Genomic DNA, 21,428 nt, shown 5'->3' on the forward strand with positions numbered 1-21,428 from the left:
GTAAGGATTCTAGTCATGATTTGGAGATGCTGGTGTTGGAGTGGGGTGTAGAACATAGAACAATACAGCACAGAACAGGCCCTTCGGCCCTCGATGTTGCGCCGACCTGTGAACTATTCTCAATTTGTCCCCCTACACTATCCCATCATCATCCATGTGCTTATTTAAGGATTGTTTAAATCTCCCAAATGTGGCTGAGTTGACTACATTAGCAGGTAGGGCATTCCACGCCCTTACCACTCTCTGTGTAAAGAACCTGCCTCTGACATCTGTCTTAAATCTATCACCCCTCAATTTGTAGTTATGCTCCCTTGTCCAAGCTGATGTCATCATCCTAGGAAAATTACTTTCACTGTCCACCCTATCTAATCCTCTGGTGTACAAAATTAAAAATCACACAACACCAGTTTATAGTCCAACAGGTTTAATTGGAAGCACTAGCTTTCAGAGCGCTGCTCTTTCATCAGGTGGTTGTGGGGTACACAGTTGTAAGACACAGAATTTATAGCAAAAGTTTACAGTGTGATGTAACTGAAATTATACATTGAAAGGTACCTTGATTGTTTGTTAAACTCAATGCCCTGACCAATGAAGGCAATGAGATATGCCTTCTTTCCCACTTTATCCACTTGTCTTGCCACTTTCAGGGAGCGATGGACTTGCACCCCAATATCTCGCTGTATATCAATGCCCCAAGTGTCCTGCCATTTACTTTCCTGTTGCAGTTGACTTCACAAAATGCAACAGCTCACTTGCTGGGTCAAACTACATCTGCCACCTCTCCATCAACTTTCCACTGATCTATATTCTACTGTATTCTTTAACAACCTTCCTCACTACCCATAATCCCATCTATTTTTAATTTCCCAATTCTGCAACTTGCACTGCATCTTATTCTTGGGAGGTAATTTGTTAAACATCAAGAATCAGCACACATTTCCTGTTGTATCTTACCATTCCAAATTCTTGTTCACTTTTATAAATTTATCCGTTTGGAATGAGGTTTTCACCCAGTGCCACCCCTGGCAGGAAGGTGGAATTGCAGCACATTTTATGATGAATCAAGATCAGAACAAAGATGACACAAGTGAGATTAGATTAGATTAAATTACTTACAGTGTGGAAACAGGCCCTTCGGCCCAACAAGTCCACACCGACCCGCCGAAGCGCAACCCACCCATACCCCTACATTTACCCCTTACCTAACACTATGGACAATTTAGAATGGCCAATTCACCTGACCCGCACATCTTTGGACTGTGGGAGGAAACCGGAGCACCCGGAGGAAACCCACGCAGACACGGGGAGAACGTGCAAACTCCACACAGTCAGTCGCCTGAGTCGGGAATTGAACCCAGGTCTCAGGCGCTGTGAGGCAGCAGTGCTAACCACTGTGCCACCGTGCCGCCCAAACCTCAAATGAGATTTTCCAATACGTGTTAGTAGCTGTGGAGCAAAATCACGAACAAGATGGTTTTTGGTTTACTTTGTACCTTGAGCAGAAGCAGCATCAATACTGGGTTTGAATGTGGGTAAGTGAGACATTAACAGCACCAATGGATTACTTCAGGGCCTTTGGTGAAGGAAATGGTGGAGATGGATGGATGGTAAAAGAATCTACGATGCAAAGATCACGTGAAGATTTTTAGGGGATGTGGGATTGTTGGACCAAATGGCCTATTTTCACTGTGGCCTTTATTGCTGTGCAGGCCAATCTGCCACTGTTACAACAGGAACTGATCCACTGCACTCGACTGACAAAGCAAACACCAGATCAGTACTTGGCCCAACACGAAACATTACTCCTCCAAGCCAGTAGCTCCTCATCCATTGACACCTCGGAAAGCGTGCTGGAAGTAAATGAAAACGGGAAACGAAAACCTTCTGCCAGGTGGGTGTGTCATCGCCTGATTGAGCTCTTGACTGCCCTCAGGCCTCCTGTACTTTTAGAACATAGAACATAGAACAATACAGCACAGAACAGGCCCTTCGGCCCACGATGTTGTGCCGAACATTTATCCTAGATTAAGCACCTATCCATGTACCTATCCAATTGCCGCTTAAAGGTCACCAATGACTCTGACTCTGCCACTCCCAGAGGCAGCGCATTCCATGCCCCCACCACTCTCTGGGTAAAGAATCTACCCCTGACATCCCCTCTATACCTTCCACCCTTCACCTTAAATTTATGTCCCCTTGTAACACTCTGTTGTACCTGGGGAAAAAGTCTCTGACTGTCTACTCTATCTATTCCCCTGATCATCTTATAAACCTCTATCAAGTCACCCCTCATCCTTCGCCGTTCCAATGAGAAAAGGCCTAGCACTCTCAACCTATCCTTGTACGACCTATTCTCCATTCCAGGCGACATCCTGGTAAACCTCCTCTGCACCCTCTCCAAAGCTTCCACATCTTTCCTAAAGTGAGGCGACCAGAACTGCACACAGTACTCCAAATGTGGCCTTACCAAGGTACTGTACAGCTGCAACATCACCTCACAACTCTTGAATTCAACCCCTCTGCTACTCAGTTACTTTCCTAAGTCAGAGAGCTGCTGCTTTCAGAGTATCCAGTCATACTTCATCCAGTGTTACCCTCACCTCTGTCCTTTACCCATCTTCTAAAACCCCACTGCTGTCTGGCTGGTGGTGTTGTTGAATCAGTTCTGATTGCAGACATTATGAAACTTTGAAATACATTCCATTAGAAACTTGATGTGTTGATTGTAACAAGGACATAGAACATGAGTTCCCTGATTGTGGCTTTTAATCTGGTCCAATCAGGGATCCCTGGCTGACAGATATGAACAGGAGCATCAGAGGTTCTGTTCACTCTGAGAATGGGCTCTGAGGAAGCTGGGCCAGTGTCAGGTACTATGCACACATAAATAAAGGATGACTTGGTGACAGGATACCGTCCTCTGTGGAGTTATTTAATGGCAACAAGAGAAAAAAAAAGTTCTGAAGCAATTTGCTCACAATAGTCTTCTTTAAGTTGGGGTAAGCATTTCTGACATCATGCCATTATTTGGGAAGTTTGATTCATTCAATCCTGCCGTCAAAGTCTAGGCCCAGTATTTGGAAAGAATGTGTTATTTTTTCTATTCAAATGAAATTGAGGCGGTTGAAAAGCAATGAGTAATTCTCCTCACAGCTTGTGGACCTGCAGCTTTCTCAGGTATCAGGAGTCTAATGTTTCCTGAGGTGCCGGATATTAAAACCTGTCAAGAGTTTGAGTATTTGCTCAATGTATCTCAGATTAAAATCACCCATTATTACAGATGGACCTTTATTTCATATGTCTCTAATTTCCAGTTTGATGCCATTTCTAACATATCCCTACAATTTGGAAGTATATACACAGGCCCCACTAATGAGTTTTGTTCCTTGGTGTTTCTCAGCTTTACCACACAGGTTCCACATCATTGGAGCTAACCTCCTTCCTCACTATTATGCTAATTTCCTCTTTAACCAATAATGCAACTCCCCCACCATTTCCTTTTTGTCTGTCTTTCCCAAGTGCTGAACACCCTTCGATGTTCCTGATTACCCATTAGCCATGTCTCCATACTCCTGACTGTATTATACCTGTTTTCATCTATTTGCATCATTAATTCATCCACTTTATTGCAAATCCTCCACATGTTAAAGCTCAAAGCCTTAAGGCTTGTCTTTTAAACATTGCTTGTCCCATTCCCATTATTTTTGTCCATAACCCTGTTTGATCCGGCCTCTTGGTTTTTTCTATCCATCACTTCTATTATTCCCCTTTCTGTTTCTTGTTCCTGCCCTGGATTCCCCTTCCTCTGACTTTGCATTGCTTCCCAACTTCTGCCAATTTAGTTTAAATCCTCCCCAACTGCTCTAATGAATCCACCCCGTTAGAAATCAGTCCAGGCCTGGCCAGGTGTAACCTGCCCAGTTTATATTGGTCCCACTTCCCCCAGAACTCGTTGGTACGCCCCAGGAATCAGAAACCCTTGCCCTCACATTCTCCTTAGCCATGTGTTCATTCAAAATACCCTGCTCTTTCTACAATGACTACCACGTGGGTCTGATTGAAATCCTGAGATTACTAAGACTGAGGTCCTAACTTACAGCCGGTTTTCCTAATTCCCTATATTTTGCTTTTAGGACCTCATCTCATTTTTAACCTATGTTAATCAAACCAACCACTGGCTATTCATCCTTCTCCTCCAGAATATCCTGTAGCCGTGCTGAGACATCCTTGAGCCGAGCACCAGAGAGGCAACATACCACCCTGGAATCCATATGTGGCCACAGAAACACTTATCTATTCCCCTTCCAACTGAATTCCTATAACTATTGCATTTCCACCCATTCTCCCATTCTCGTGTTCAGTGGAGCCAACTGCTATGGAATACGTTTGGCTGCAGCTGCTTTCCCCAAAGACTATTCCCCTCAACAGTCTCCAAAGTGGTGTACCTGTTTTGCAGGGAGTTACTGATTTGAATGAATGAATTCGCTTTATTGTCACATGCACCCAAGTGAGGACAGTGAAATGTTACAACTCACCACTTACGGTGCCATCTTAGGTAACAGGTACCCAGGTACAACATTGTCAAGACAAATTCTTACGAAAAAAATAGAAAAATAAAGAAATAAAAGATTAAGCATTAAAGATCATATAAATAAATTAGAAAATACAAATAAAATGTTCAGAACAATAGAACTTCCAACCCAGCCAAACCAACACCCAGCCCCCAGCCAAACCAACACCCAGCCCCCAGCCAAACCAACACCCAGCCCCCAGTCCACACCGGCACTCAGCCCCCAGTCCACACGAACACAAGCTCCCAGTCCACACCAACAACCAGCCCCCAGCCCATAGTGACACCCTGCCCCCAGTCCACACCGACACCCAGCCCCCAGTTCATACTGACACCCAGCCCCCAGCCCACACCGACATCCAGCCCACAGCCCATAGCCCACAGCCCACACTCCACACTGAGACCAGCCCCCAGCCCACATTGACACCCAGTCCCCAGTCCACACCGACACCCAGCCCCTAGTCCACACCAACACCCAGCCCCCAGCCCACACTGAGATCCGGACCCCAGTCCACAACAACACCCAGCCCCCAGTCCACAACAACACCCAGCCCCCCAGCCCACACTGACTCCGAGAGCCCCTCCCACACTAACACCCAGCCCCCATTCCACACCGACACCCAGCCCCCAGTCCACACCGACACCCAGCCCCCAGTCCACACCGACACCCAGCCCCCAGCCCACACCGACACACAGCTCCCAGCCCACACCGACACCCAGCCCCCAGCCCACACCGACACCCAGCCCCCAGCCCACACCGACACCCAGCCCCCAGCCCACACCGACACCCAGCCCCCAACCCACACCGACACCCAGCCCCCAGCCCACACCGACACCCAGCCCCCAGCCCACACCGACACCCAGCTCCCAGCCCACACCGACACCCAGCCCCCAGCCCACACCGACACCCAGCCCCCAGCCCACACCGACATCCAGCTCCCAGCCCACACCGACACCCAGCCCCCAGCCCACACCGACACCCAGCCCCCAGCCCACACCGACACCCAGCCCCCATTCCACACCGACACCCAGCCCCCAGTCCACACCGACACCCAGCCCCCAGTCCACACCGACACCCAGCCCCCAGCCCACACCGACACCCAGCTCCCAGCCCACACCGACACCCAGCCCCCAGCCCACACCGACACCCAGCCCCCAGCCCACACCGACATCCAGCTCCCAGCCCACACCGACACCCAGCCCCCAGTCCACACCGACACCCAGCCCCCAGCCCACACCGACACCCAGCCCCCAGCCCACACCGACACCCAGCCCCCAGTCCACACCGACACCCAGCCCCCAGTCCACACCGACACCCAGCCCCCAGCCCACACCGACACCCAGCCCCCAGTCCACACCGACACCCAGCCCCCAGTCCACACCGACACCCAGCCCCCAGCCCACACCGACACCCAGCCCCCAGCCCACACCGACACCCAGCCCCCAGCCCACACTGGCCCTTGACCCCAGACTGCGCCAAGCTTCCCTCTGAGTGTCTTGAGGCCTGGAGAACATTCTGGAATCACTAGGTTGAAAGTTGACATCGAGGACAGGCTGAGCTGAGAGACCACCACGTCAGGCTGAGAGATCAACGTGCTGGACTGAGAGACCGTCACATGAGCCAGGAAACCACCCTGCTCGGCTGAAAGACTGCCACACCAGTCTAAGACCACTACCCCAGGCCAAACGAATGTGCACGCTGAGGCCCAGTCTGAGTCCACACTAAGGCCAAGGGTCCAATTCCACGCTGAGGGTGGGATTTCAGGACATTGCCAAGAACAAAGGAAAGAGAAAGAAAAAAAAGCAGAGAGGAAAAAAAGAGAAAGAAAGAAATTGATGAAGCAGATGAGCTGTGGCTGAAGTGCCCTACACTGCCGCCATCTTGGATTTTGACAAAATCCTGGATGACCTGCCAAGGCCTCTTACTCTGCTGGTGGTCACCCATTCTGTTCCTGCCTGTGGAGGCGCAGCCTGTTGTATAACCACCTCTCTGTATGTGCTCCCCACGATTGTCTCAGCTTTGAGGATGCTCCACAGTGTTCCCAGTCATGGTTCCAGCTCTGAAACCTGGGCTATCAGGAGCTGAAATCAGAGACACTTCCTGCAGGCACTGCAAATATGCTGGGCTTCACATGGAGTACAACACGATGGGCTCAAACCATCCTGCCAATGACTTAGCCTTTTTAAATTAAAACTTTTCAAAGATGACAAAGATTCAAATGATATAAATTCCTCTTGGCCGATTTCTCTGCTTCTTGTGACTGTAGAATATAGTTCTTACAAACTATAAACTACAAAACTACAAAAAAGCAAAAACCACCTATTCCCCTCTGCACAGAATTCCCCGAAACACACACACACTGTGATTGTGTCTCACTTGAGACATGCCTTCTCCCACCTGCTTACTGACTAGGAAATAAATTACCATTTGTTCAGTGTCATTGGGTCAAAAACTTGAAACCCCCTCAATAACACGATCATATGACCATTTGGAATATCTCATAGTAAAGTGTCGTCCCGACCACCCCTGCTGCATGAGGTTACTCCTGCTATCCTGATGGTAGTGTACATGTGGAAGTACACATCACTTGAGATGGAATACCCTGATGCCAAGCTCATGTAGCCAGTGACTTCAATCAGGCCAATGTGCTACCAATAAACAGGAACACGTTTCCTGTCCCACCAAAGGTACGAACATCCTTGACCATTGAGTCACAGAGTCCTACGGAACGGACACAGGCCCTTCGGCCCAAATTGGTCCATGCCAGCCAAAATGTCCATCCATGCCAACCTCATTTCCCTGTATTTGGCCCATACCCTTCTAATCCTTTCCTATCCATGTATTTGTCCAAATGCCTTTCAAATGTTGTTAATTTACCCACCTCCACCACTTCCCCTGGCAGCTCATTCCATATTGTGCCACCTTCTGTGTAAAAAAGTTGCCTCAGGTTCACTTTTATTCTTTCCCCTCTAACCTTAAACTGATGGCCTCTAGTCTTTGATTCCCCAACCCTGGGAAAAAGACTGAGTACATTCACCCTTTCCATGCTTCTCATGATCTGATACATTTCTATAAGATCCCCCCTCAATCTCCTAGCTTGGCCAACCTCTCCCGATAACTCAGATTGTTGAGTCCTGGCAAAGTCCTGGTAAATTCCTTCCGCACTGTTCCCAGTTTAATAACATCCTTCCCATAGCAAGGTGACCACAAGATTAGATTAGACTTACAGTGTGGAAACAGGCCCTTCGGCCCAACAAGTCCACACCGACCCGCCGAAGCGCAACCCACCCATACCCCTACATTTACCCCTTACCTAACACTACGGGCAATTTAGCGTGGCCAATTCACCTGACCCGCACATCTTTGGACTGTGGGAGGAAACCGGAGCACCCGGAGGAAACCCACGCAGACACGGGGAGAACGTGCAAACTCCACACAGTCAGTCGCCTGAGGTGGAAATTAAACCCGGTGGCTAACCACTGTGCCACCATGCCGCCCACAACTGAACACAATACTCCAAGTGTGGCCTCACCAACGTCCTGTACAACTGCAACATAACTTTCAAACTTCTATACTCAGTGCCCTGACTGATGCGGGCCAAAAGCTTTCTTCACTGCTCTGTCTACCTGGGACTCCACATTCAGAGAACCATGCACCTGAACTCCAATGTCTCTCTGTTCCACTACACTCCTTAAGGCCCTACCATTCACCATGAAACTCCCACCTTGATTTGACTTTCCAAAATGCGAGGCCTCACACTTATCTGTGTTATTCTCTATTTGCCATACAACCATCAAAGATGCCTTCTGCTCCACCTCCATCCACGCTTTGGAAAATCAGATCACTGTGTATGCCTCTCCTCTCGGCTGACAAACAGAAATGAGAGTCGTGCAGAGTTGGTTGTGACTCACTCAGGATGCACCATCTCCCAACTGCTTGTGGAACCTTATTGACTTGGAAATAACTCATCATTCTAGGTGACTGGTCAGAGTTGGTGGACTGGTCAGAGTCAGTGGACTGGTCCATCGTCACACAGTTAGTGGCGAATCTAAACGAGTGTGCCACTACCATCACAGACTTCATTACTGAGTACGTAAAAGACTGCGTGCCATAGAAGTAAATCCAAATGTTCCCCAATGGGAAACTATGGATAAACTGGGAGATCCACTCCTTCCTGAAGTTTGGACCAGAGATGTTAAAGTTGAGAGATCCTAAAAATATGCCCCTCGTCTTGAAATCCCCCATCCTAAAGAAACGACACCTGCCATTCACTTCATCTACACCCCTCATGATTTTATAAACCTCTAGAAGGTCATCTCTCAATCTGCTACATTCCAGCCTCTCCTTATAATTCAAATCCTCCTCAAAGTTTGTGAGAAGATTTGTAGCTCGGGTGCTCGTTGTTATGGCTCTGTTTGCCGAGCTGGGAATTGGTGTTGCAGACGTTTCGTCCCTTTTCTAGGTGACATCCTCAGTGCTTGGGAGCCTCCTGAGAAGTGCTTCTGTGATCTTTCCTCCGGCATTTATAGTGGTTTGAATCTGCCGCTTCCGGTTGTCAGTTGCTGTCCGCTGCAGTGGCCGGTATATTGGATCCAGGTCGATGTGTTTATTGATAGAATCAGTGGATGAGTGCCATGCTTCTAGGAATTCCCTGGCTGTTCTCTGTTTGGCTTGTCCTATAATAGTAGCGTTGTCCCAGTCGAATTCATGTTGCTTGTCATCTGCATCTGTGGCTACTACATGTCATTTCGTGGCTAGTTGGTGTTCATGGATACGGGTTGTTAGCTGTCTTCCTGTATGTCCTATGTAGTGTTTTGTGCAGTCCTTGCATGGAATTTTGTACACTACATTGGTTTTGCTCATGCTAGGTATCGGGTCCTTCATCCTGGTGAGTTGTTGTATGAGAGTGGCTGTTGGTTTGTGTGCTGTTATGAGTCCTAGTAGTCGCAGTAGTCTGGCTGTCAGTTCGGAAATGCTCCTGATGTATGGCAGTGTGGCTAGTCCTTTGGGTTGCGGCATGTCCTCGTTCCGTTGTCTTTCCCTTAGGCATCTGTTGATGAAATTGCGCGGGTATCCGTTTTTGGCGAATACATCGTATAGGTGTTCTTCTTCCTCTTTTTGCAGTTCTGGTGTCCCGTAGTGTGTTGTGGCTCTTTTGAACAGTGTCTTGATGCAACTTCTTTTGTGTGTGTTGGGGTGGTTGCTTTCGTAGTTCAGGACTTGGTCTGTGTGTGTGGCTTTCCTGTAAACCTTTGTGGTGAATTCTCCATTCGATGTTCTCTGCACCATCACGTCTATGAATGGGAGCTGGTTGTCATTTTCTTCCTCTCCAGTGAATCGGATTCCTGTGAGTGTGGCGTTGATGATCCAGTGTGTGTTCTCTATTTCTGTGTTTTTAACGATTACAAAGGTTTGTAATCATTACAATGATTACAACCGACCAGCTATCCTTAGTAGCCACACATGGAGATGACAAGCAACATGCACTATTATAGGACAAGCCAAACAGAGAACAGCCAGGGAATTCCTAGAGGCGTGGCACTCATCTACAGATTCAATCAATAAGCACATCGACCTGGACCCAATATACCGGCCAGTGCAACGGACAGCTGGAACTGACCACCGGAAGCGGCAGATTCAAACCACTATAAATGCCGGAGGAAAGATCACAGAAGCGCTTCACAGGAGGCTCCCAAGCACTGAGGATGTCACCTAGACAGGGGACGAAACGTTTGCAACACAAATTCCCAGCTCGGCGAACAGAACCACAACAAATCCTCCTGGCAACATCCTGGTAAATATTTTATGAATGGAAAGATGTTTTGTTGAGGGATTATGATGAGCTTAAGCTAAATTGCAAAATGCAACCAAAGAAATAATAATCCCAGTAATAATCATAAGTATAATAAGACCACAAGACCATAAGCCATAGAAGTGAAAGTTAGGCTATTCGGCCCATTGAGTCCATTCCGCCATTTAATTATGGCTGGTGGGCAATTCAACTCCACTTACCCGCTCTCTCCCCACATCCCCTAATTCTTTGTGAGATCAAGAATTTATCAATTTATCAATCTCTGCATTGAAGACATTTAACGTCCGACCTCCACGCTCTGTGGCAATGAACTTCACAGGCCCACCACTCTCTGGCTGAAGAAATGTCTCCTCATTTCCATTCTAAACTGACCCCCTCTAATTCTAATGCTGCATCCAAGGGTCCTCGATAACATTCACCGGGTTTCCCTGGTCTAACCTACTGGTTATCTCTTCAAAGAATTCTTACAGGTTTGTCAGGCATGACCTCCCCTTACTAAATCCATGTTGACTTGTTCTAATCAGACTCTGCTCTTCCAAGAATTCAGAAACCTCATCCTTAACAATGGATTCCAGAATTTTACCTACAACCGAGGTTAGACTAATCGGCCTATAATTTTCCATCTCTTGTCTTGATCCTTTCTTGACAAGAGGGTTACAACAGCAGTTTTCCAATCATCTGGGACTTTCCCTGACCCCAGTGAGTTTTGAAACATTACAACCAATGCCTCTGCTATTTCCTCAGCCACCTCCCTCAGAACTCTAGGATGTAGCCCATCGGGGCCAGGAAATTTATCATTTTTTAGACCTTTTAGCTTTTCTAGCACTTTCTCTTTTGTAATGGATATAATACTCATTTCTGCCCCTGACTATCCTTAATTGTTGGGATATTACTCATGTCTTCCACTGGGAAGACACAAAGTAGTTATTAAGTTCATCAGTTATTTCCCTGTCTCCCATCACTAGCCTTCCTGCATCAATTTGGAGCAGCCCAATGTCTACTTTTGCCTCATGTTTGTTTCTTATGTATTGTAAGAAACCTTTACTATCATGTCTAATATTACTGGCTAGCCTACCTTCATATTTGATCCTCTCCTTCCTTATTTCTCTCTTTGTTATCCTCTGTTTGTTTTTGTAGCCTTCCCAACCGTTTGATTTCCCAGTGATCTTGGCCACTTTATAGGATCTCTCTTTTTCTTTGATACATTTCCTGACTTCCTATGTCAGCCATGGCTGTCTAATCGCCCCCTGGTTAATTTTCCTTTTCTGAGGGATGAACCTCTGTACAGTGTCCTCAATTACACCCAGAAACTCCTGCCATTGTTGCTCTACTGTCTTCCCCGCTAGGCTCTGCTTCCAGTCGATGTTCATCAGTTCCTCTCTCATGCCCCTATAATTACCTATATTTAACTGTAACACCATTACATCCGATTTTGCCTTCTCTCTTTCAAACTGCAGACTGAACTCTACCATATTATGATCGCTGCTTCCTAAGTGTTCCCCTACTTTAAGATCTTTTATAAAGTCTGGCTCATTACCGAGCACTAAATCTAGAATAGTCTGCTCCCTTGTGGGCTCCATCACAAGCTGTTCCAAAAAGCCATCCTGCAAACATTTCATGAATTTTCTTTGTTTGGATCCACTGGCAACATAATTCACGGTGGCACGGTGGTTAGCACTGCTGCCTCACAGCACCAGAGACCTGGGTTCAATTCCCACCTCAGGCAACTCTCTTTGTGGAGTTTGCACATTCTCCCTGTGTCTGCGTGGATTTCCTCCGTGTGCTCCAGTTTCCTCCCACAATCCAAAAATGTGCAGGTTAGGTGAATTGGCCACGCTAAATTGCCAATAGTGTGGTGAGGGGATAAATGTAGGGGAATGGGTCTGGGTGGGTTGTGCTTCGGTGGGTCGGTATGGACTTGTTGGGCCAAAGGGCCTGTTTCCACACTGTAAGTAATCTAATCTAATCTAAAAAATAATTCAACCAGTCCATTTGCATATTGAAGTCCCTCATGATCACCGTGACCTTGCCTTTCTGACATGCCCTATCTATTTCCCAGTACATGTTGCGCCCCTGGTCCTGACCACTGTTCGGAGGTCTGTACATAACTCCCATTATGGTTTTTTTGCCTTTGTGGTTCCTCAATTCCACCCACACAGACTCCACATCATCCGACGCTATGTCATTCAGTGCCATAGATTTAATTTAATTCTTAATAATCACAGGAATACTACCCAAGCCACATGCAAATTGGCACAGTATGTATTAGATTGGAAAGATAATCATCCCTTTCTCATAGACTCTTATACTACTTGTCTAATTCTTTGAGCTCGAGATCTGTCACAGCAAAATCAAGAAACAGACCAGGATATTCGTCATATAGCATCTCAGCATATGGGGAGGGAAAGGTATAGTGGGATTGTTATTAATCCCAGGAATTTATCTAATGTTCTGGGAACTTGGGTTTGAATCCTTCCATGGCCAATAGTGGAATTTGAATTCAAAAAAGAATCTGGAATGAAGGGTCTAATGATGATCATGGATCCATTGCTGGAAATGTCTTTTTTTAAACATTCTATTTCTCTTTGTGTACTTTTTCTACAAACTTCAAGCTTCCTTGTTTCTAGTTCTCTTCCTTTCTTTCCTATTCCTCTCTTTCTCTTTTCATTCTCTTCACTTTCCCCTCCCACTCCAAGTTGCTCTCCAGCATAGAGGATTTATTTATTGTGAAATTTAATATTTAACTTACTTAAGTTATCATGGCCTTTGAACTCAAGTCTTCAGAACATTGACACTGGTTACCACCTCCAAACGGTTTGTTGCTGTTTTCTTACTTGCTTTATTGCTGCAGCTGAAGTTCTTGAAATAACAATACAGGTGTGTAACAATATAGGTGTGTAACAATACAGGTGTGTAACAATACAGGTGTGTAACAATATAGGTGTGTAACAATACAGGTGTGTAACAATACAGGTGTGTAAAATACTTCGATAGTTCAAAACAATTTACTGACATGCCAACATGGACAGTGAGGAAGGTTATCAGACATTGGGCAGGACCTTGATCAGCTGGGGAAGTGGGCCGAGAAAGGGCAAATGGAGATTAATATGGACAAATGTGAGGTCTTGCATTTTGAAATGTCAAATCAAGGTAGGAGTTTTATGGTGAATGATAGGGCCTTAAGGAGTGTAGTGGAACAGAGGAACCTTGGGGTTCAGGTGCACAGTTCTCTGAAAGTGGAGTCCCAGGTAGACAGGGCAGTGAAGAAGGCTGTTGATACACTGGCCCTCATCAGTCAGGGCACTGAGTATAGAAGTAGGGAAGTTATGTTGCAGCTGTACAAGATGTTGGTGAGGCTGCACTTGGAATATTGTGTTCAGTTTAGGTCACCTTGCTACAGGAAGAATGTTATTAAACTGGAAAGAGTGCAGAAGAAATTTACAAGGATGTTGTCAGGACTTAACAGTCTGAGTTATTGGGAGAGGTTGGACAAGCTCTTGAGAGCATAGGAGACTGAGGGAGGTCTTAAAGAATAAGATGTATAAGATCATGAAAGGCATGGATTGGGTGAATGCACTCAGTCTTTTTCCTACTGGTGGGGAATCGAGGACTAGAGGGTATCAGTTTAAGGTTAGAGGGGAAAGAATAAAAGGGAACCTGAGGGACAACTTTGTTACACAGAGACTGGCACAATATGGAATGAGATGCCAGTGGAAGTAGTTGAGGTGGGTACATTAACAACATTTAAAAGGCATTTGGACAAATACATGGATAGGAAAGAATTCAAAGGATATGGCAAAAGTGAGGACTGCAGATGCTGGAAACCAGAGTTTAGATCAGAGTGGTGCTAGAAAAGCACAGCATGTCAGGTAGCATCCGAGGAGCAGGAAAATCAACATTTCAGACAAATGTCCTTCATCAGGAATAGAGGCAGGAAGCCTCCAGGGTGGAGAGATAAATGGGGGAGGTGGGGCTGGGGAGAAAGTAGCAAAGAGTACAATAGGTGAATGGGGGTGGGGAAGGAAGTGATAGGTCAGAGAGACTCACTGAGATTCTTGTGGAGAGAGGAGGAGAACCTCTTCAAGGTACAAAGTTAAAAATCACACAACACCAGGTTATAGTCAGGTGATGATAGTACCACCTGATGAAGATGCGTCGCTCTGAAAGCTAGTGTGCTTCCAATTAAACCTGTTGGACTATAACCTGGTGTTGTGTGATTTTTAACTTTGTACACCCCAGTCCAACACCAGCATCTCCAATTCAAAGATGGTGGCTGGCTAAAGTGTGGGTGCTCAATAACAGAAGATATTTCCTTGTCAGCTAGTGTAGGTAGATCTTTTCCTTTACTTTCTCCACACTCATGCTCATGGAAAGATGTGGAGTCCTATTCCAGTTGGCCAATCTAACCAGGAAAATGGGGCTTTGGTTGTACTTTGACCCAGTGGAGGATCTAATGATACTCAGTGATATAACTGTGGGCTTTAAAATGTTCAGTGGCAGGTGTACTTGACGAGGTGCTGGGCTGAGATGATGGAGAGGCCTTTCAATAAAGTTTAACCCACAGGCTGGCCATTGTGTCCTATTGACACTGCATAATGCACAGCTCCAACCCCTCCCCACCCCCATCTCTAATCTGCATAATGCACAGCTCCAACCCCTCCCCACCCCCATCTCTAATCTGCTTAATGCACAGCTCCAACCCCTCCCCACCCCCATATCTAATCTGCTTAATGCACAGCTCCAACCCCTCCCCACCCCCATCTCTAATCTGCATAATGCACAGCTCCAACCCCTCCCCACCCCCATATCTAATCTGCATAATACACAGCTCCAACCCCTCCCCACCCCCATATCTAATCTGCATAATACACAGCTCCAACCCCTCCCCACCTCCATCTCTAATCTGTTTAATACACAGCTCCAACCCCTCCCCACCCCATCTCTAATCTGCATAATACACAGCTCCAACCCCTCCCCACCCCATCTCTAATCTGCATAATGCACAGCTCCAACCTCTCCCCACCCCATCTCTAATCTGCATAATGCACAGCTCCAACCCCTCCCCACCCCCATCTCTAATCTGCATAATACACAGCTCCAACCCCTCCCCACCCCATCTCTAATCTGCTTAATGCACAGCTCCAACCCCTCCCCACCCCATCTCTAATCTGCATAATACACAGCTCCAACCCCTCCCCACCCCATCTCTAATCTGCATAATGCACAGCTCCAACCTCTCCCCACCCCATCTCTAATCTGCATAATGCACAGCTCCAACCCCTCCCCACCCCCATCTCTAATCTGCATAATACACAGCTCCAACCCCTCCCCACCCCATCTCTAATCTGCATAATGCACAGCTCCAACCTCTCCCCAACCCCCATCTCTCTCACTCGCACCCACACTCAATTCAATACTCCCGTTCCCACCCTCACTCTGTTCAATACTCCCATTCCCACCCTCACGCAGTGCTAGGTACTATGAGCTGATTAGAGCCAGCTTGGATTTGTGAATGGTAGCACATCTCTGACAACTCTGATTGCGTTCGTACATCAGACAGAGTAACGTCTTTATTCTGGGACTTGCACAGTCATCTGTTACAATTCTGGACAGGAGGTCATCAGTAAAACCAAACCTTATCATCGGGTTGTTTGTGATTTGAAGGTCAGTGGCAGAGAATGACAAACTGCCTGGTCACAGCGGGGAGACTTTAAGGAACTTTGCAAAGGCCATTTGCTGAGAGTCGACGTTTCGGGCATGATGCATTTCCCTTTCCTGAAGAAGGGCTCATGCCCGAAACGTCGACTCTCCTGCTCCTTGGATGCTGCCTGACCTGCTGCGCTTTTCCAGCAACACATTCTCAGCTCTGATCTCCAGCATCTGCAGTCCTCACTTCCTCCCATTTGCTGAGAGCCAACGAAACCCCAGGGAGTTGACTTTTTGTTGAAAAACAAAAGTGTGAAAACTAGTGATGAGATCATCACCTCATGGTTTCTGTCATTGACTCCTCACAATATCTCTGTCTCTTTTTCAGGACCAGTGAAAATGGGGTGGTTTGTGCTGCATTACCCTCACAGCAGCTCAGTAAAAGGCCATGTAAGCTCAGTCCAGGACACGGTTTCCATCCCAGGATTGGGCTCATTAACCAACCAAATGCACTCCCACATCAGACAGCATCAGCACCTCAACATTACTGCCTGGAAGATCTAGCTGTGGCTCACCAACACAAGGACTTACACAGCCATCCAGGAAACAGGGACCTCAGGGATCAACAACTGACTACAGGTCGGTTCACTAATATCACCCCTTCAGTCAGGAAATGCCTGCACTCTGACACTAGCCTATTGGTCAGTAAATGTCCACATTCTGACACACTCACCTGTAGTGAGTGGCTTGGAGGGGAGCTTGCAGGGGGTGGTTTTCCCATGTATCTGTGCCCTGGTCCTTCTACGTTGAAGTGGTCATGGATTTGGAAGGTGCTGTCTGAGGGTCTTTGGTGAATTTCTGCAGTGTATCCTACAGATAGTACACACTGCTGCTACTGAGCGTTGGTGGTGGAGGGAGGGGATGCTTATGGGTGTGGGGCCAATCAAACTGGCTGCCTTGTCCGGGATGGTGTAAAGCTCTTTGAGTGTTGTTGGAGCTGCCCCCATCCAGGGCAAGTGGGGAGTATCCCATCACACTCCTGACTTATAGATCGTGGGCAGACTTTGGGGATTCAGGAGGTGATTTCTCACTGCAGTATCCCTAGCCTCTGACCCACTGTCATAGCCATTATGTTTATATGGCATTCCAGTTGAGTTTCAGCTCAGTGGTAACCCCCAGAATATTGATAGTGGGGTATTCAGTGATGGTAACACTATTGAATATCAAGGGGAGGTAGTTAGATAGTCTCTTATTAGAGAATGTCATTACCTGGCATTTGTGTCGTATAAATATTACTTGCTAATTGTCAGCCAAAACCTGAATATTGTCCGGATCTTGGACATCAAATGCTTCAGTATCTGAGGAGTTGTGAATGGTGCTGAACATTGTGTAATTATTGGCAAACATTCCCCACTTCTGACCTTATGATAGAGGGAAGGGGGCTATCTGAACATTACCACCTTTGGGCTTTTGCTTGCTAACCTCCTACTAACTCCCTAACTTCAGCCAGCAGGAACACATCCTCTTGTCTGTGTTTGTTATTGGTTCCAATGTTCATCCTCCCACTCTGACAACTCCACAATTCTTCAATTCTAGTTTTCCATCACAACTAACAGTGATACTTTAGGCTCGCTTTTAATTAAGATTTTAGTGAACTTAAATTACATCATCTGCCCTGGTAAGAATTGAACCCATACCCCCAAGTGATTAGGCTAACTCTTTGGATTATTAGCCCAGTGACACCATCACTTCCTCTCAAAGAGTACACACTTCACGAAGATAGCTCACCATCACCTTCTCAAGGACAGTTATAAATGGGTACTAATGCAGCCAGCAACACCCACATTCCATGAAAGCACTTTTTAAAACTCTGACAGCAGCTTATCAGTCAGTAATTACTCACACTCTCTGTCACCAGCATGCCCTTTGGTTTGGTCCCTAGCCACTGTCTCTCCCCTTCTCTGTGGCCATGTCTTCTGTCTGAACTAAACTGTTCCGAACACTAATATTTTATTTGATCCTGAGCTGTGCTTTGGACCCCTTTAAATTACAAATATGGTGCACTGCTCCAAACAGTGATATCGGTGAGAAACAGCCCATCTGCTGGTGCCATGTCTGATGTGGGTAATGACTGAAAGCCTGGAGTTTTGTGAACCCTGTGGTGTCCGGTATTTGGTCAGTGAGTCTGGGCTTGGTTTGTGCTTACAGGCAGCTGCAGTCTGGTTACCAACCTTCGCTAATGTTGGTGTTTTATGTCATTGCAGCTCCAAGATTAAACAGATCCCAACAAGAAGATGTAATTGGTCATCGTTTGACGGACAGGGAGTGGGCAGAGGAATGGAAGAACCTGGATAATGTAGGTGTGAGTAGATTACACATATTGTTGAGCTTGGGTGAGTTTGCTCTACAATGAGCTGAAGCAGAGAGCTGGCTGTTGAGTAATTTTACTCATTTTTGTTTTCCTCACCGTCTCTCCTGGGGGAAATTGATTCAGGCTGAGAATGTTTCCAAAGGCCCTTGGATACAGGATGCTGATTGTCCTCTGGAATCTCACCTCAGTGCCTCGTTTAAAGATCCTAATCTGGACAGTGTTGGGGATAGTGTAGGATCTGTTAGTATCCAGCTCTATCTACTTCACTGCCTCTCTCAAACAGTTGACTCTATCTCTTTTCAGATGGTTTGTTGGGTACACAGCACCAGGTGAGCCAATTTCCTCTCATTAAATATTGGAAAAACCAAAGCCATAGTCTTTCTTCCCAGCCACAAATGCTGATCCCTAGTTACCAGGTTCAGCTCACTCCCCACCCACCACCTCAGGTAAAACTGGTTAGTTTGTAACTTGGATGCCCTGCCAATATATCATTAACATATGATACTTACTTACATCTCTGCAATATCACCCCAACCTCAATCCTTCTTCCTTCCAATTTCATTCACATTAGATCTTCAGACTCAACTAGTCCAATGCTCTCCCTGAAATGTGTTGCTGGTTAAAGCACAGCAGGTCAGGCAACATCCAAGGAACAGGAAATCCGACGTTTCGGGCCAGAGCCCTTCGTCGAATTTCCTGTTCCTTGGATGCTGCCTGACCTGCTGTGCTTTAACCAGCAACACATTTTCAGCTCTGATCTCCAGCATCTGCAGTCCTCACTTTTTACTCAATGCTCTCCCTGCTCAATTACATTACCCAACATCCTCTATTACAGAATCAGAACAGGACAGAGAAAGGCCAGAGCCCACAGTTTGTTTTGGCTCTAAGTGAGCAATTCATTCAGCGTCACTCTCCTGCCTTCTTGCTGCAAGTCTCCTCAACCTTCCTTTTCAGAAACAAAAACAAGTTGGTGGAAAAGCTCAGCAGGTCTGGCAGTGTCTGTGGAGAGAAATCAGAGTTAACATTTCGGGTCTGATGACCCTTCCTCAGAACTTCCTTCTCAGATAACAGTCTACTTGCCTTCTGAATGTTTCAACTGAACTTATCCCAAACTAGTCAGATTCCATCCTGTAACCATCTGCTACATGGGAAAAAAAGCTTATTCTCACATTGTTTCTGCTTCTTTTCTTAATTACTTTAAATCTCTGCACTCTTAAAAAAATCATTACTGCAGATGCTGGAGTCTGAAATATAAAAAGAAAATACTGGAAAAGTTAGTAGTCTGGCAGCATCTGTGGAGAGGGGAACAGAGTTATGTTTCGAGTCCAGTATTCCTCCTTCTGGAAAAGCTGAAAATGGGGATAAGGAATGAGTTCATCTGAAGGCATCCATCAGATGACAGGGTCTGGTGGGGGGGTCAGTAAAGGACTTGGAAGAAGATGCTGAGGTCCAAAGCTTGTTGAATTCAGTAATGAGACCTGAAGGCTGCAGGCTCCCCGAGCAGAAAGTAAGATGTTGTTCTTCCAGCTCTGAAGAGTCATACTGAATCCAAAATGTTAACTCCGTTTCTCTCTCCACATGTGTTGCTAGACCTGCTGAGCTTCTCCAGCAATATTGGTTTTTGTACCTACTTCCTCCAATCCATCTCCATAACTACAGTTCCGCCTCCCTCGAATCATTCTCATAAATCTCTTCCACACTGTCTCCAACATCTTCACATCTTTCCTGAACTGCAATGCCTACAACTGGAAGTAGTATTCCAGCTGGGCTTGAACCAATATTTCATATCAATTCAATACAGCCTCCTTCCTCAAGTACCCCATGCCCCTATTAATAATACCTGGATATTGTATGTTTTACGCAATGCGCTCATAGCCTTTCCTGCGATACACAGTGAAATATGTGCTTAGACACACAGGTTCTTCTGCTCCTGCGTAGGAGAATTTAGCATTTTACCCTTTACATTAACTTGCCTCTCCACATTCTTCCTACTTACATAAACCTTACGTATGAACATGCAGATTAGGAACATTTCTTCACATTGAACTTAATCTGTCATCTGCTCTGTGATTGAGCAACTTGTCTATGTCCTCTTCAAGTTCTACACTGTTCTCTCATAGTTCACAATGCTTCCGGGTTTCACAATGCCCAAAACTGTTACCTTTACATGAAGGTCTAGGTCATTAATCTATCAGAAGAAGCATGAGCCCCAACAATGCCCCCTTTAACAGCTTGATTCTACACCTTCAGTCAGCCTAAACAACAGCCATTAACCATTATTCTATTTCTTATCACTCTGCCAATTCTTTATTCACATTGCTACTGTCTCTTTTAATCTATAAATTCTAATTTTGCTCTCTGGTGTGTTGTGTGGCATTGTATCAAATGCCAATTGGAAGTCCATGCACACCACGTCCAATGCATTGCTTATCAATATTCTGTGCTACCTCTTCAAAAAATTCCAGAAAGTTAAATATGATGCTTTTCATAATAAGTTAAATGTGATGCTTTTTTGTAAAAAATCAACGCTACCTTTTGCTAACTAATCCACATTTTGTGTTGATGATTGTTTCTGCACCAGTGAGGTTAAAGTGCCTGACCTGGTGTCATTGCCCTTACTTGATCCTGGTCTTTGTGATAGCTGCATTATGTTTCTAATTAACAATCTGTGCCTGTATTTCAATCCATTTACCATATTCTATGCATTCACATAGATGCCTTGATTCAGCTTAATTTAGACTTCATTATTTGTCCTTTGTTCTGACCCACCTGCTAAATTACTATCCCATTTCCTGAGCTATCTATCTCACCCAGTATTCCGTATATCATGGTATTTCTCTTTGATATCATCATTTGGAAGCACTAGCTTTCAGAGCGCTGCTCCTTCAACAGATGGTTGTAGAGTATAAGATCGTAAGACACAGAATTTATAGGTTCATTAAAACTCTCTGCAACAGCACAAACAAAACACTCTGCAAGGAACTCAGTCCCTGCTCAGTTTAGGTGCAATCCTCCAGGCTGTATATGT

The 21,428-nt window shown here is 46.1% G+C and overlaps 2 protein-coding genes across 2 annotated transcripts in view; one reads left to right on the forward strand and one right to left on the reverse strand.

Moving 5' to 3' along the window:
* acsf3 (acyl-CoA synthetase family member 3) overlaps positions 1–13,163 on the reverse strand; it is a 159,034-nt gene extending 145,871 nt beyond the window's left edge. Inside the window, exon 1 of the mRNA XM_060837542.1 lies at positions 13,133–13,163. The gene's annotated coding sequence lies outside the window, so the exon portion shown is untranslated. The remainder of the gene's footprint in view (positions 1–13,132) is intronic.
* Positions 1–21,428, forward strand: part of cbfa2t3 (CBFA2/RUNX1 partner transcriptional co-repressor 3) — a 127,771-nt gene that overhangs the window by 70,226 nt on the left and 36,117 nt on the right. The window contains exons 5-7 of the mRNA XM_060838314.1: positions 1,710–1,891; positions 16,418–16,668; positions 18,294–18,385. Of these exons, the coding sequence (XP_060694297.1) occupies positions 1,710–1,891; positions 16,418–16,668; positions 18,294–18,385 (525 nt within the window). The remainder of the gene's footprint in view (positions 1–1,709; positions 1,892–16,417; positions 16,669–18,293; positions 18,386–21,428) is intronic.

This window comes from Hemiscyllium ocellatum, chromosome 17, assembly GCF_020745735.1.
Source record: "Hemiscyllium ocellatum isolate sHemOce1 chromosome 17, sHemOce1.pat.X.cur, whole genome shotgun sequence".
Lineage (NCBI taxonomy): Eukaryota > Metazoa > Chordata > Chondrichthyes > Orectolobiformes > Hemiscylliidae > Hemiscyllium > Hemiscyllium ocellatum.